The 14,999-nt window shown below is 57.0% G+C and overlaps 2 protein-coding genes across 5 annotated transcripts in view; one reads left to right on the top strand and one right to left on the bottom strand.

The window, feature by feature from the left end:
- Positions 1-14,999, top strand: part of SORCS2 (sortilin related VPS10 domain containing receptor 2) — a 548,735-nt gene that overhangs the window by 228,230 nt on the left and 305,506 nt on the right. The gene's annotated exons all lie outside the window — the stretch shown is intronic.
- Positions 6,410-11,038, bottom strand: PSAPL1 (prosaposin like 1). The gene has a single exon (XM_009239769.4). It carries the CDS (start codon positions 10,984-10,986, stop codon positions 9,421-9,423), a length of 1,566 nt encoding a protein of 521 aa, XP_009238044.1. The 5' UTR covers positions 10,987-11,038; the 3' UTR covers positions 6,410-9,420.

The raw sequence follows: 14,999 nt of genomic DNA, 5'->3' as shown, positions 1-14,999 counted from the left end.
GCCAGTTTTCATGGTATAAGTTCTCCCATCATGGCAGCCAGCGTCAAGCTGCCAAAGTGACATCATCACATGCGGCGTTGGGAAGAGGCACGCTCCTCGCTCCTCAGCAAGGGCCCCGGCATGCTGTGGCTTAGGAGGATGGCAGGGCGCTCCATGTCCTGGCATCCGTGGGTCTGTGCGCAGCTGGGAGGATGCTGCTTACCCAGCGGAGAGTGGGATGTTGCAAGCTTTTCCCAGGACCTTGGTCCCTGGGCCGTCACCCTGGGTCTCACATTGTTCCTGGCCATGTGTGAGGAGCAGGTGGTGGGACAGAGCTGCAGGCTTGGCCCAGCGAGGGGACTCTGCCATCGTTAGCTGTGTGACTCCGGGCAAGCTCTAAGCTCCCTCTGAGCCTCTGGCTCCTCGTCTGAAGGGTAGGGTGGGGTGGCCATTGTAGATCCTTCAGGAAACCCCACGATGGCAGGCAGTGGCGGGCAGGAAGAACTGGCAAGCTCTGTCTCCAGCCTGGGCTCTCTGGGCCTGAGCTCTGTGTGACCGTGGAAACATCCTGTTGTCCCTCTGGCATGACTGCCTCTGTCCACCCAGTGTGGACACTGTGCCCGGCCCCTTGGCTATAAAATCCGGGTCCACACAGTCCTCTGAATTGGGGGAGGAAATGCAGGCTTGGAAAGATCTAGAGGCTTTTCCAAGTCACCCAGTGTGTGGGTAGCAGAGCCCTCCTCTTTGCTGGTCCTCACCTCCTCATGGTGGCAGGAGCGCCCCCCTCTGCTAATGTCACGTGTGACCCCCGTACTCTGCAGGGCTCACAGCAGCTCCCCAGCCCAGAGCCCCTGTGCCAGGGCTCTCAGCAGGACAAAGCAGTGAGGGTGTGCGGGCACTGTGGTGGGTGTTCTGCATGGGAGACCTCCTTAAACCCTCCCTACCATGCCTTCAGCACATACAGGCCCCCACATGCCCAAGGAAGGCTGCCCAGTGAGTGTGTGTTGGGGCCTGCCCTAAAATCAAGGCTTAAGGGACATTGGACCACACAGTGCCCGGCACCACCTCCCAAGGGGCAGGCACTCTGCTCCCAGGACATTGGCATGGGTGCTGTGCCCCGGAGGGCTGCGGGATCAGCAATAAGGCGGAATGGATCCCCGGCCTTCTGTAACCTTGCCCCATCTGTGGGCCGAGCTCAGGGACGCAGGATGTTGGTGCAGTTCCGGGAGGTGCCAGATTCCACAGGCTGCAGGGGTGCCTCCCCCTTCCTGCTCTCTCCAGCCTCTCACGACCCAGAGCCTCAGATCCTCCCACGCCAGAATCCACTAGGAACAGCACACCACGCAGGAGCCTCTGTTTTCGGTTTTGCTGAATGCCCCAAATCCCTGGCCCTTGATCGCTGTGGGGTGATCCTGGGCTCCGGAGACCCCAGGACTAGCCTGTGTGGCCTTTAGCAAGCACCTGGTCTCTGTCTCCATAGCCGCAGCCTGGGCAAGAGACGTCCCCTTGAGATGAGATGACCCCAATAAAGGGCCTTGCCTGGGGAAGGCACCTTTCCTTCTGCTGTCCTGGTTTCGGTTTCCCCCGTGGCCTGGGAATGGCAGTCTGAGAAACTGGTTTGGGAGTGGCAAGACTTTCCCCTTCATTTTGCAGTTATTCCCACTGTCCTAAATAAATGATACCTAACCCCTCCCGGATTAGGAGCCCGACACCTGAGCGGCTCTGCTCGTTTCCTGGGTCTCACAAAGAAACGTCAGAGGCTTCTGAGCCGTCAAATGGTTGTCAGGAGGCCCAGGTGCCAAATCACGCTCATTTTACAGCAGGAAATTCAAGGCCTGCAGAGGGCCCAACTCAGTCTTCAGGTGGGTTTGGTTTGGCCTGGCCCGCAGTGGACCGAGTTGTCAGCATTTAGGAATTGCGAGTTCTCACATGAGCAGCCTGGGGTCCCCACCTTGCTGGAGAAACGAGGAAGGGGTGGCAGCAGGCAAGCATCCCGAGGCAGGGACAGCCCATTGGATGGGGCCTAGGCTCTGCCTCGTCCACACTTCTGGGCCCTGGCACTCTCTGAGCTTGTGCCCCAGTCTAGTCCAGCCTCTTCTGGTTACAGAAGGGAAACTGAGGCACAAAGGCATCATGATCCCTTCCTGGGGAGTTAGACCCAGAGCACAGGTCTCGGGAGGGCCAGCCCCTGGGTCTTCTCCCCCGGGATGCAGGAGGCGTGGGCGGTGTTGTGGTTTTCATTCTCCATCGCTTGCTGTTCATCAGTGTACGTCCTCCAGAAACAGATGCACTCACAAGCCTGTCCTGTGGCTGTAGACCCAGAGGAGAAGGTGGGGAGGCTGGGAGTTGCGGGCCAGGGCCTGTGTTTAACCTGGTGGGGAAAGCCCTGGGTCTGCTCTTCCTGAGACATTTTTCCCCACCCTCAATGAGTGGCCCATCGGATCCCGGGGCTGGCGGCTCTGAGCCGGGGGAGACCCGAGGACGGCTTTGCTGGCTTTGCTGGCTTTACAGGTCAGGGAGACCATCCAGCTCCTGAAGAGGCCTTCCCAGCACACACTGCCCCGCTGAGGGTGGCCCCTGGGGGCCCATTACTAAGAACCATGTTGGAAAGTATTGTAGGCCAGGTGTGGCTCACACTTGTAATCCCAATACTTCAGGAGGCTGAAGCAGGAGGACTGGTTGAAGCCAGGAATTTAAGACCAGCCTGAGCAACACAGCAAGACCCTCCAGCATTCTGCCTCGGTAGGAAGCTCAGGGAGGGTTGGTGTCATCAGCCCGATGGAAATAGCACATGTACTGGGTGTCTTGTGTGTGCCAGGCCCTGGGGTGTGCTTGACGCGGTCACCTCATTTCCTCCCTGGACAAATCCCACAAGACAGCGTACCTTTACCCTCTTTGTGTACTTATGGGATGCCTGAGGCTGTGGGCTGGTCAGTGGCTTGCCCAGGGTCACACATGTAGTGAGTGGTGAGGCGAGGCCCTCCCGCACCAGTGGTGAAGCCCGTGTTTCTCTGCATTAACGTCTGGCCTCCCAGAACCCACATCTGCTCCGGCAATGCCCAGTTGTGCTGAGCGGGGCCTGAATCTGGATAACAGTGGGGGACGTGTTTTGGAGTGATGGGGCCCTGAGGACAGGCTTCCTGGGGCAGCCATGGAAGCTGGGCCCCTCCCACCAAGGAAGGGCTTAGTGGTGAGGGGCACAGGGAAAGAGCGGTGGTTCCATTCAGCCCTCGCCTGCCCTCGGCCACGGCCTCCCAGGGTGACAGCCTGGATCTGGAGAGTTTGAGAGGTGCTGGGGAGAATCCTGGCGCAGCCAGAGCTCCAGGGTAGCGTTAATGGCAGCATATCCATTGTTGGCACATGGAGGGTTACCTAGGTAGGAGAAGAGCAAAGTCTTGTGTGGCTGGACTCAGGCTCTGGAGGGGCTTTGAGTCACTGAACATGGCTGTTTTTACCCTATCCCTTGCTTCGGAGCCAGACCCTAAATGTGATCTAAGCATAGGCCTGGGGCCTCGGGCAAGAGCGCCATCCCTCCCTGGGCTGTAGAGGTTTGGAAAGAGAGGGGTACCTACTGTCCCTGACTTCACTCCTGAGCTTCAGCAGTGGGAGGATTTGCCAGAGCACCTCATGGGGACGGAATGAGACGGTGGCAGGGGCCGAGGAGCTGGGGTGCGCCTGGGACTTGGAGCATACTTCCTCCTGCCTTTGGCAGCTGACCATCTGTGTTAGTGCATTCTTGGCTTGCTATAAAGAAATGCCCGAGTCTGGGTTTCATTGGTTATGCAGGACACCCCAGGAGATGGGGTGCTTGGATCTGCTTCGTGTGAGCCCCGGGAAGCTTCCAGTCATGATGGAAAGTAACGAGGTAGCAGGAGTGTCACATGGAGGCAGGCGGCAAGGGAGTGCGAGGCAGATCTCACATGAACTGAGGGGAGGACTCATTCATCACCGGGGGATGGCACGGAGAGCCTTTCCTGAGGGCCCCTCCTCGATGATCCCACACCCGCCAGCAGGCCCGACTGCAATGCTGGGAATCGCGTTTCAACACGATCTTTGGAGGGGGCAGGCATCTGAACCATATGACCACCCCTGAGGGCGGGGGGGATGGAGGTTGAGATGCAGCCAGAGGGCAGAACAGGCTCATCCACCTGGGGTCTGCTCTGTGGGCTCTTCTGGGGGCACCCATCTCCCTGGGTTTCCACACCCAGGCCCCATCCAGCCGTCATCTGTGGGTCCTGGGGTGAGGCCCATCTGCCCGTGGCTTCACCTGGGCCATGGAGGACAACCTTGTTTCGCACAGCATCCCTGGGGCGGCTGCTGGAATGAGCAGAACCAGTTCATATTCATTTATTGAAAGATGGGCTCCGTATAGTATAACTGGAAGGTATGGCCACGGCTAGGCCATGTCAGAAACACACAACCGCAGGGTGGCATCAGCACAAGGGGCAGACCAGAGGGCTGAAGGTGGTCCTGGAAGAGCCAGCGCTCATTCGCTCATCCTGTGCTCATGGAGCCTGTTCCATGCTGGGCTCTGTCTTGGTGACAGGACTGTGGCAGAGACCACTGAGATGAACTCCTGCCTCCTGCAGCTCGCATTCCAAGGGAAGCCAGGCCACAGCCAGATAGCCGAGTAGAGTCAGCTATGGGGCCGAGGGCAGTGGGGGCAGCAGAGACTAAGACAAATGTGGAGTGGTGGTGGGAATAGCAGGTGGGGGCCGGAGGTGATGCTGGGCAGGGTTCTGCAGGGAAGGCCTGAACCGCAGGAGGGACTGAGAGGAGCATGTCTAGGGCCAAGCAAAGGCCCTGGGGTGGGCCTGGGGTGTGTGCAAGGCCAGGCCGGGGTGGCTGGAGAGGAAAGAGCAAGGGGAGGGGCTGGCCTGCACCAGGGTGGGGTCCACCTGGCTGACGGTGGGTTGGTAAGGGCCTCAGCTTTTATCTGCTTTTACTGGGAGTGAGGAGGTTGTGAGCTGGCCCGGACTTAGATTTTGTCAGGATCACTGCTGTGATGAGACTAGACAGGAGGGGGCGGTGGCGCCGGGGAGCCCAGACCCCAGGAAGGCACCTCTTCGCCAGTCTGAGTGAGCTCAGTGGCTGGCTCACAGGGTGTGTCCACTAGCAGGATTAGTTGTCACTGTAACCTGGTAACCATGCTGCTGGATAGGGATGTGGGGCTGCTGTGACCATTTCACAGACGAGGAAAATGAGGAAAGGAGAATGTAAGGGTTGGTCCAGGGGTGGCAGAGTTGTTGACTTTTGACTTTGTGCACTGCATTGAGGCACATGCGTGAGTGTGTGCATGGGGTCAGGCCTGCACACCCCCTGTCTAGGGCCTTGGGGAAGGTGCCTGTGACATCACGAGGCCCCTGCGGCATGGCTGGAGCTGAGCATGGGCTTCCCTGGTGCCGCTCTATTCCACCCCAGCTCCCCGGAGATGTGGCTGGGGGCTCACAGCAGCTGGGCGTCCCTGCACCCCTACGTGCTCTCAGGGCCTTGGCATCAGCATTTGGCTAATTTACCAGGTCCCATCGCCTCTTCCACTCTAAGGGCATTTGGTGAGGAAGACATGAAGAAAACAGCAGCAGAGAGTGGTTAAGGTACTCTGGGAAAGTGAATCCACCTTACCAGACCTGGAAATCACAGTGCAACTTAAAGATCTGCAAAAATATAACAATGAAAACGCATTTTAAGAGGCTAGCTGGAAAAACAGAGAAAAGACAGAGGTGTCGTGGAAGGACGTGCCTGGAAAAGCCTCTTCCTCTGTGCATGCACCCGGCAGGCCCCTCCCACAGGGCACCCTCTGTCCTGCTTAGGACCCGGGGAGGTGGGGTCACCGAGGTTAGGGATGAGGACCCTGAACCAAGGCCACAGAGTGGTGGGGTCAGGACTTGCACGTGGACGTCTCGTGGGTTGCGGGTATGAGGACAGAGAACACAGGCCCTGAGCCTGCTGCTCCCTCCACTACTGGCTGTGTGGCCTCAGGCAAGTTATTTAACCTCTCTGGTTTCAGCATCCACCTCTGGGGAATAGAATAAGAATAGTCCCTGTCTCACGGTGGCTGTGGGGGGACTGTGAATGAAGCCAGCACAGCTCCTGGAGCCATGCCCGGCAGGCTGGCAACCCCTGTCTGGTGCACAGGGGCCATTGTCCTGGGCCCCGTGGTGCCTGGCACTCGGGTGTGCTGGGGAAGCTTTTCCAGGCCCGCTTCTCATTGTAAGGAATAAATTTGACTTTCATCCCTAGAGGTCACGGAAGGTGAAAGTGGGGGAGGGAGCGTGGACAGCACGGGCTGTCCCTGATGTGACCCTCCTGGGCTCAGGGCTCACTGTTCCCACATTGAAGGTGGCTGTCCCCACGGACTGCTCTTCCATGCTTTCCAGGAGAGCCCTGAGTTTGTATAAATTATTCACCAAAAAAAAAAAAAAAAAAGAGAGAGAGAACATCATTGGGTATACTTGTATCTGGTTTGAAGTTTCTAACAACACATCACTTCTAAGAAAAGCCCCAAGCCAAAAAAAACAAAAAAAAAACAAAACCAAAACAACAACAACAAAAAACAGCCGGACCACCAAGCCCTTTTCCAGGCTCCCCCAGCCCCTCGCACCCCGGTGTGGCTGAGAAAGCATGAGGGGCAGCATCTGTAGGTGTTCTGGGGTGTCCCAGGCCTCCGCCTTACGATGGCATCTGAAGAATGCCCAGTGTGTATCTGGCTGAAGGTGCAGGTACTTGCCCGGCTCTGGCAGCTCGGCGGGAGCCCTCTCCCTCCTCCCAGGCAGAGATGCTCCTCTGTGCAGCACAGTCACCGCCTCTGGGAGATCCATGCTCAACGTCTGTCTTGATTTCCCATCCTTGCTGGGATGGGTCTCCCAAACTTCTAGGCCCAGTAGGGCCAGCTGCTCTTCTCCTGGGCTGGCATCTCCTCTCCCGCAGCTGGACAGTTACAGTGCCCTCCCCTGAAAAGCCTTTTCCAGCCTGAACGCAGCAGCTATGGAGTCGTTTGGATAGATTCCTTAAGCCTCAGTCTCAGTGCTGAATGGCGGTGCTGCCGTCGGCACCAGCGGGCCCGTCCCTTGCTCCTCCTGCCTCTCTGCCTTTAGCCCCTAAGGCGGCCATCCCGCACGGACATTTGCAGAGCACCTCCTGTGTTCTGGGCTTGGTTCTGGGCGCAAGGGATGGAGGTGACTGAGACCCTGCCACAGGCCTCCACAGCTTTGGTGGTGGATGAATGAGTGGAGGGGTCAGAGGGCCCCTGTGGGGGTGGGGCAGGGCCGTGCTCATGACCTGGATGTGCAGCTGGGCCTGTGGGGTCGTGGCCAGTGAGCTCCATTCATCATGGGCAACCATCTAGTGGAGACGCATTTGCTCAGTGGGTCTGTGGGAGCAGCTGGTACCCAGGCCCGAGGGGTGGGTAGGGAAGAGGGCGTGGGGATACCCCACGCTGACCACCCACTGCAGGTAGCTCTGGGGTGGGGGCAGGTGGGCCGAGCTGGGCCACCTGGCAGGTGTGGGGCTTGCCGTCTCCCGGCCTCTCCCAGGTGACCTGTTGGGGGATTTCAGGTCATGTCACACACACTTCCCAGTAGGCATCCTCCCGACTCACAGCCAAGCCAGAGGAGGGCCTGCGGTTCCATCCTGTCCCAGAGAGTGTGTCAGGTGGGGACACCTACATGGAAGGCAGACAGAGAGCCTCTGGGGCTGCTCCTGGAGAGGGTCTCAGGGGAAGAGGCAGATACTGAGGCCAACAACTTCGGGCCCCTCTGTTTTGAAGTCTGGTGCAGAACTGCCTTCCCGTGGCCTATCCAATGGCCAGGCACGACCACCGCCCCTTGCTGGCCTCATCTTTTGTGGGACTGCCCGGGAGGCCCAGGCCTGCCCAGCCAACAGGGGCCACTTTTGAGGCATCCAGAATCTCAGGCTAAGTGTGTTCCTGGGGCGGTGGCCCAGGCCTGCGATGTTTACTTAAGAGCTCGGGTGTGGCCTCTTGGAAAACAGCACCCGCTCACATCCTGTCCATCCAGGCCTGGCGTACCTCTTACTCAAGAGGAGAATTAATCCATGGGCCTCAGGTGAAATGCCAGTTTCCACCCCTGGGACTCATGTGTGCGGCTCCCAGATGTGTGAGCACCTGCTGCACGCAGATGCTGGGCCAACTGCAAGGACACTGCAGGGTCATGCCCAGGGGCTCTCCTGGAGGGGACACAGTGTCTTAGGGGGGCCACACAGCAGGAGCAGAAACCACAGGAGCACTTGAACCCGGATGGAAGCCCCCGGAGGCTTTCTGCCAGAGGGGGCACCGGGGCGAGGTGGAGGCACAAGGGCAAGGTGGGGGCTGTTGTAGCAGCTCTGGAATCTGCGCCTTCCCTGAGAATAAAAACACGGCACACGGCATTTGGAGAATGCTTGTGGTTTATACAGCGCATGCACAGCCAGACTCTCCTGGATGCCCCGCTGGGCCCCTGAGATGGGTTTTCTGGTCCCAGCAGACTCATGAATGCCAGTCTCAGGGGGAAGGGGCTCCAGAACGTTTCTGTGAATTGTCTCAACATTCTTGTGAGGCAGGTATGATCATCCCCATTCTACAGATTAGAAAACTGAGGCTCGGACAGCTGGAGGGCTGTATTCACCGTCTTTGCCCTTGCTGCTCCATACCCCGGTGGCCACCCCAGACTCCTCCAGCTTTTCCCAGGAGCTTTTGCCTGGCATGTTTTGCTCTCCTGATTTTGAGCACACCCCAAGACTTTCCTTCTGCTCATTACCAGGGCAGTGGTGGGTCTGGGGTGCAAGGAGAGAGAGGGACCCCGTGGTGGCCAAGACATGGTGGGGACTGCTCCGAAGCCCAGCAGCCCTTGGAGAATGTGGCCAAAGCCCCAGACCTCTCCCCAGAAATGTCCAGGGATACGTGCCTCTCACACACACCTTTGGCAGCCACCCCCAGGGACTCCAGGTTGAGAAGTTCTGGCCTGAGCGAGACCCAGACTCCCACCCCCAGCTGTTGACAAGAGGTAATGACCCCACTAGTGAGGGGCCCTCCAACCCTCCATCCACCCCTGTCTTTGCTCACCCCGGCCATGACCCCAGCCTGGCTCACAGCCAGACGTCCATCCAGCAGAAGGTAAAGGCGGCACCCGAGCTCATGGGCAGGCTGTCATGGGACCACCGGCAACATCTCAGCCTTGGAGATGAAAGGGCAGCCTTGGCTGGGTCGGGGAGCGGGGCACATGAGTGTGTTCCGGTCCAGTAGAGATGCTTTCAAGGGCAAAGCTGTGCAGCACAGTTGTTAGGAGAGAGGCTTTCGGGATCAGGAATACTTGGCTTTGAACTTCAGCTCTGCTCCTTCCCAGCCTCCCTCCTCACAGCTTCAGTTTTTCATTTGTGAAATGGGGATGGGGAAAGCACCCACCTTATGGGCCTCGCTAGCAGGCTCTGGGTCTCTGGCGGCCACGGTCATGCGTGTTCCCCAGCGTGGAGGGGCATCTCTTTCCATACGTGCTTCTGGCAGTGTTGCACAGCGTTACACAGCTTGGCGGCCTCCTGGCTCCTGCACCAGAAGCTTGGGCCCAGGGCACACTGGTCAGTGCCCAGCAGTGGGGTCCTGGGGCCGTGGCAGGCCCCCACCTTCTTGCACACAGCCGCGGGGTCCATCATGTCCTTGAGACTCTCAATGAGCACGGGCTCGTACTGGGTGACGAAGTGCCTGCACTGGATCATATAGGGCAGCGGCAGGATGCTGCAGCCACCCCTGAAGGCCATCAGGATGTCTCGCTTGGTGCTCTTGCTCTCCAGGTTGTGGGAGGACACCGTGAGCAGCCTCTTGCACCCATTGCAGAAGCTGCCCTGGTTCTCCACATCCCATTCTGGGGACTGCACGATGGCGTAGGCATCACGGACTGCCCGGGCCCGCCTCCGGTTGCCACACAGACGGATGAACTTGCACACCTTCTCTGGGGTGATTTTGGCCACAAGCTGCACCAAGGAGGGGCTGTAGGTGTCCACCAAGATGATGCACTCCTTCGTGATAGAGGCAGGCATTATCGAGCACACGCGCTCCAGGGCATGGGTGATCATGAACTCAGAGCTGTTGGACATGAGCCAGTGGTCCAGCTTCTGCACCACGTTCATGCACACCTCACAGGTCACACCGACCTTCATCTGCATCTCGCTCTGTTTCCTTGGCAGCCCCAGCTCTAGGGAGGGGACCCCATCCATGGCCACTACTTGAGTCAAACGGGCAGGTGCCCCTAGCTCCTCACAGAATCCCCCCTTCCTGCAGAGCTCCTGCGGGGGGAGAAGCCTCAGTGCTTGGTCAGCAGGGACAAAAAACTGAAAGAGGTAGTTCTTGCAGAGGACAGCCAGGCCGGGTCCCAAGGACTCACACTGCTCCTGGATGTTCAAGTCGGCGAAGGTCAAGTTGGACCGGACAGCCTCCTGGAGTCGGGAGACCTGCCGTACGCAGTCTTGGCACAGAGCTCCTTCAGGCACCTGGGGAGGGTGGAAGGTAAGGGGCCCACTGGCCATGAATGGAGCCACAGCCTCAAAGGTGTCCTCTTTGGAGAGTGGCCTCAGGGTGGCCAGGTGCCTCTGCAGCGGCTCACAGAGGCTGAGCACTGTGCACACCTGTGCCGGGGCGCTGTCCGGGGCCCCACGAAGCATGCTCAGGACGGCCGAACTGTGGGCATCCACCATCCACTTGCATCCGGCTGAAGACTCCTGGCTGGGGAGCCACTCACAGGTCTTCATCACCAAAGCCAGGATGTCAGACTCCTTGGCGTCAGGGTTCAGCCTATTGCCAGCGGCAGCTGCTATGTCCTGGCATATGTCGCAGGGCAGAGACTTCACGGTGGGTTTGTTCCATACGGCCCCTTGGCAGTACCCCACGGCCCCGCACCTGGCAGCTGTCTGCAGATCCTGACACCACACCGTGGAGCCCTTTGCACACTCCTGGGGGCCTGAGGTGGGGCTGGCCCTGGTGGCCCCCAGGAGGCTGGGCAGGAGGAGCAGGGCACACAGCATGCTGCCCAGGGACTCTCTGGCTCCAGAGTACCCAGCAGTGGCTGCTGCTATAAACCTAGTTCTCCTGCCTGGCCCCAGAGGAGGCGCAGAAGGGCGGCCCCACCTCCTGGCCACTCCCACAGCCTGACTTACACCCTGTGCCCAGGGATTCCTGGCCTCTTCGCCTTCGCTCTTGCAGTGCCCAGAACACTATCCCTCCCCTCTTTTCCCCTGGATAAGATAAACTCTTAGCAATTTTCTGAGCCTAGCTGATATGTGAATGAAGCTCGGCTCCTAGGAAGCCCTCCTGGCCCCTGGGCTGTGTCCCCCACCCTCCCCCTGCTGCAGTAGTTCCTGGGGTTCCCTTGCCTGCAGCTCGCTGTCGTCTCCTGACTTGTTTGTGTGGTCTCTGGGTCCTCTCCTGGAAGGTGAGCCCCCCCCACCCCGAGGAGTCTCTGCCCCCATTCTGGGAGGTGCAGAAATGCACCCTCTGCTTTATTTGCTGAAGATTGAGTGATCCCAATGACTGGCCAACCCCTGGATGCCACTGTTTTCTAATGTGGCCTCAGGGCCACGTGCCCAGCTGGGGTTCTGCCCCTGGCTGTGCTGTTCGGGGAGTTAGTCTCTTTGAGCTTCAGGTCTTAAACTGTGAAGTGGGAGAGCTGTGGACCTCACTGCCACACCGCAAAAGCCACTTGCAAACTCAGGTCCTGAGCCCAGCCGGTTTCTTCATTCTAGAAATGTCAGTCAAAGGCTGAGAGTGGGCTGGCCTGTAGTAGGCGTGGATTAAATGTTTGTTGAAGGTACACACACACAAAAGAGGTTTGTTTCATTTCTGTGTCATCTGTTATCTTATCTTTTTCTTCTTCCTTAGTTTTTAAAATAGTTCTTAGGCAAGAGAGTCAGCTGGGCGAGCATGCACAGGTGCCTTGTGTCAGGTCCTGTTCATTAAATGGAGAAATCTGGAGTCAGCCTCGCCTCTGGCCTAATTGCCAAACAGCCAAGGAGTGGGCAGACCAGAGGTTTGATGGCAGGGGGCTCCCCTAGCCCCACATGTGGGTGTCCTCAGCTCAGCTTCCTGGGCTTGGGTGCTCTGTAGGAACACACTTCCCAGTTATGTGGGTCAGGCAGCCTGGCCTGAATTTGCAACAGCCACACATGGGGAATGCAATAGTGCAGGGTGCTTCCCGCCGGCCCTCCTGCTGGGTGCGGGGCTCAGGAAGAGAAGATGGAAAATAGGATTTGCTGAGTTCTTGCAGTGACTTCCAAGGACTCTGGTTGCTGGGGACCAGTGGAGGGGACAGTCTTAGGGAACAGGTGAGCCTGGGTGTGCTCGGCTGCAGGATGGCAGCTGGCCAGCACCTCCAGGTCATACCCCAGGTGGGGCTGGAGACGTGGGTGTCCTTATCTAGACTTGGCTCAGCCAAGCACGTGTTGATGCATTTCTATGGGCTTATGATGGGCCTGCCATTCATTCAGTCCATCGCCTGACATTTCCAGGGCACCCACTCGCATCCCACCAGGACTTTGGGCACCAGGCTGAAGCAAACAGAAGGCCCTGCCCCTTGGCGTGAACTCAGCTGCGTGCCAGACTTCCTGCGAGTCCCTCGAGACCCAGCCCCCACGGCGCTGCCTTGGTCTCTTGCACTGAGGGGGTGCGACCCAGGAGGCCAGAATGTCCTCCTCATCCTGATATCCCTTGAGCCTAGCACAACATCCCAATAATGAAGGACTTCTTGGCTCAGCATTATCTTTATAAGATTGACCCACGCTGCTGTGTCTAGCTGTACAGCCGACATTGTCATTTCTGGGCAGAATTCCACTGGGCAGGTGGAATGCCCCACTGGGCCCTGGGTGTGTATTAATTAGGTCAGTGCACCAGGATGGATTTGTCTACTCTACCCTTGATGGGCCTTTGGGCTGATTCCACTTGGGAGCCAGTAGGAGTAACGCTGCCCCGAACGCTTCTGTGTATGTCTTGGATGCACGCGTGTCTTCCTTTCTCTGTTGGGTTTTATGGAGGAGCAGCACGGATTGGGCATGCATTGTGTGTGTGTTGAGCAGGTACTGCTGGATCGCTTTCCAAAGTGGTTGTGCCCATTCCCACTCCCCTCAGCAGCATTTGAGGAATTGCGATTGCTCCATGTCTGTTTTGTTTCGGGGACTGGGGTGTTTTCCAACACCAACGACCGATTCTTACAGACGCCAACTGGGTGCCCTGTAATTCCTTTCAGTTCTGACACCAACTACCCGGAGTTAGCACAGGCCCCACACGTTAAGGGCTCAGCCCCCACTTTAGACACTAATAATCACAGGTCCAAGGTTGGCACCTGTTCTTCTGACGAAGTGGCTATAAACCAGGGTCCTGAGAACCCCTCCTCGGGTTTGATAATTCTCTAGGGTGGCTCATAGGACTCAGGAGGCCGTTTGCTTACATTTCTTATTTATCATGAAAGATATGACTCAGGAGGCTGTGCGCGAGGCAAGGACTAGGGGCCAGGGTGCAGGGCTTCCATGCCCTCTGGGTGTGCCACCCTCCTCACGCCCCGATGTGTTCACCAACCCAGAAACTCATCAAACCTCATTGTCCAAGAGTTTTTCCAGAGTTTAATCTCCAGCAGCCCCCACCCCTTCCCAGAGGCCAGGGGGTGGGGCTGGAAGTTCCAGTCCTCGAATGGCTTGGTCTTTCTGGTAACCAGCCCCATCAGAGGCCATCTTGGGATCCCACTCTAGGTCACCTCATTAGCATAAACTCAGGTGTGGTCAGAGGGGGTCATTATGAATAACAAAATACACTTCTGTCCCTCAGCAAATTCCAAGGGTTGGAGCTCTGTGCCAGCAAGTGGGGACAAAACCAAACACATTTTTTTTTATACCATGGGGGAGATGATGTTGGATTACTTAAAGGATGGCTGCAAGAAGGGTACAAGGCACTCCCGAGTACCTTTACCCAGACACACCTGCCCCACTTGTTTTGAGGTTCTCACTGCCCCTCCCTCCTTTCCTCTCACCTGTCTGTCCACCTACCTAGCCACCTACCTATCTGTCCCCACACACGTATATATTTGCACATACTTTTTTTCATATCATTCATTGTTTTTGATGCCTAAATTGTCCCAGATGTGATCTGTGGGAGTCCCCTCAGGCGTCCTTCTTTGGCACTTCTGTACTTTCCAGCACAGGACATGTTTCAAGCTCATCTATTTTATTCCTTCAACCAGCCCTGGAGTCAGCCTGTTCTCCAGGGAACATGGTGTTTAGAAACCAAGATCTGGATATGAAATGTGCTCATTGGTCCTGTGCTGTCATGCCTTTTAGGCCCTCTGAGTGAAAACCTTACCTCTTCCTGACATGGGGTGAAAGAGGAAGGAAGGAGGGACAGTGTGCACAGGAAGAAATATAGAAATATTCACAGACATAGAAACTAATTATATATGTGTGTATTTATATATATACATACACATATATACACACACACACGTGTATATGTAACATATTCATCCATCCATCTTCACAAGACTACGAGTTCATACCGATACTTCCAACACTCAGTGCCGTGTAACTCCCCTGCCCAACAGTGAGAGGCTTGGCTCCCATGATTTTTAACCTATTTACCCCTTACTGAACCCTAGAATATACCCAACCCATTTTAGAAACACCAATCCTTACCACTGTGAAATGCAAACCCTGCTAACTAGAGCTCTCTCTTGCTACACATTTCTCTTTATTCTGCTGAGATAAATTTCACCTACAGCTAAATGCACACATCTTCACACACCTGCAGAACACACACGCCAGTCAAGGGGCAGAATGGTCCTGCGTGCTCCTTCCCAGTTACTTGTCAATGAAAGCAAACACTTTTCTTCCACAGATTAATTTTGCCTGTTCTTGAACCTCATATTGGTGGAGTTGAACAGGAGGGAAAGGATGTCCTCCGTGCCTGCCTCTTTCACTTGATGTTATGAGATCCAGGCATGTTGTTCCCACGACTGTAGGCTGTTCCTTCACCTTGCTGGGCAGTGCTTCATCGTGTG

The sequence above is a fragment of the Pongo abelii genome, chromosome 3 (assembly GCF_028885655.2).
Source record: "Pongo abelii isolate AG06213 chromosome 3, NHGRI_mPonAbe1-v2.0_pri, whole genome shotgun sequence".
Lineage (NCBI taxonomy): Eukaryota > Metazoa > Chordata > Mammalia > Primates > Hominidae > Pongo > Pongo abelii.
This window is presented reverse-complemented; position numbering and strand designations above follow the sequence as displayed.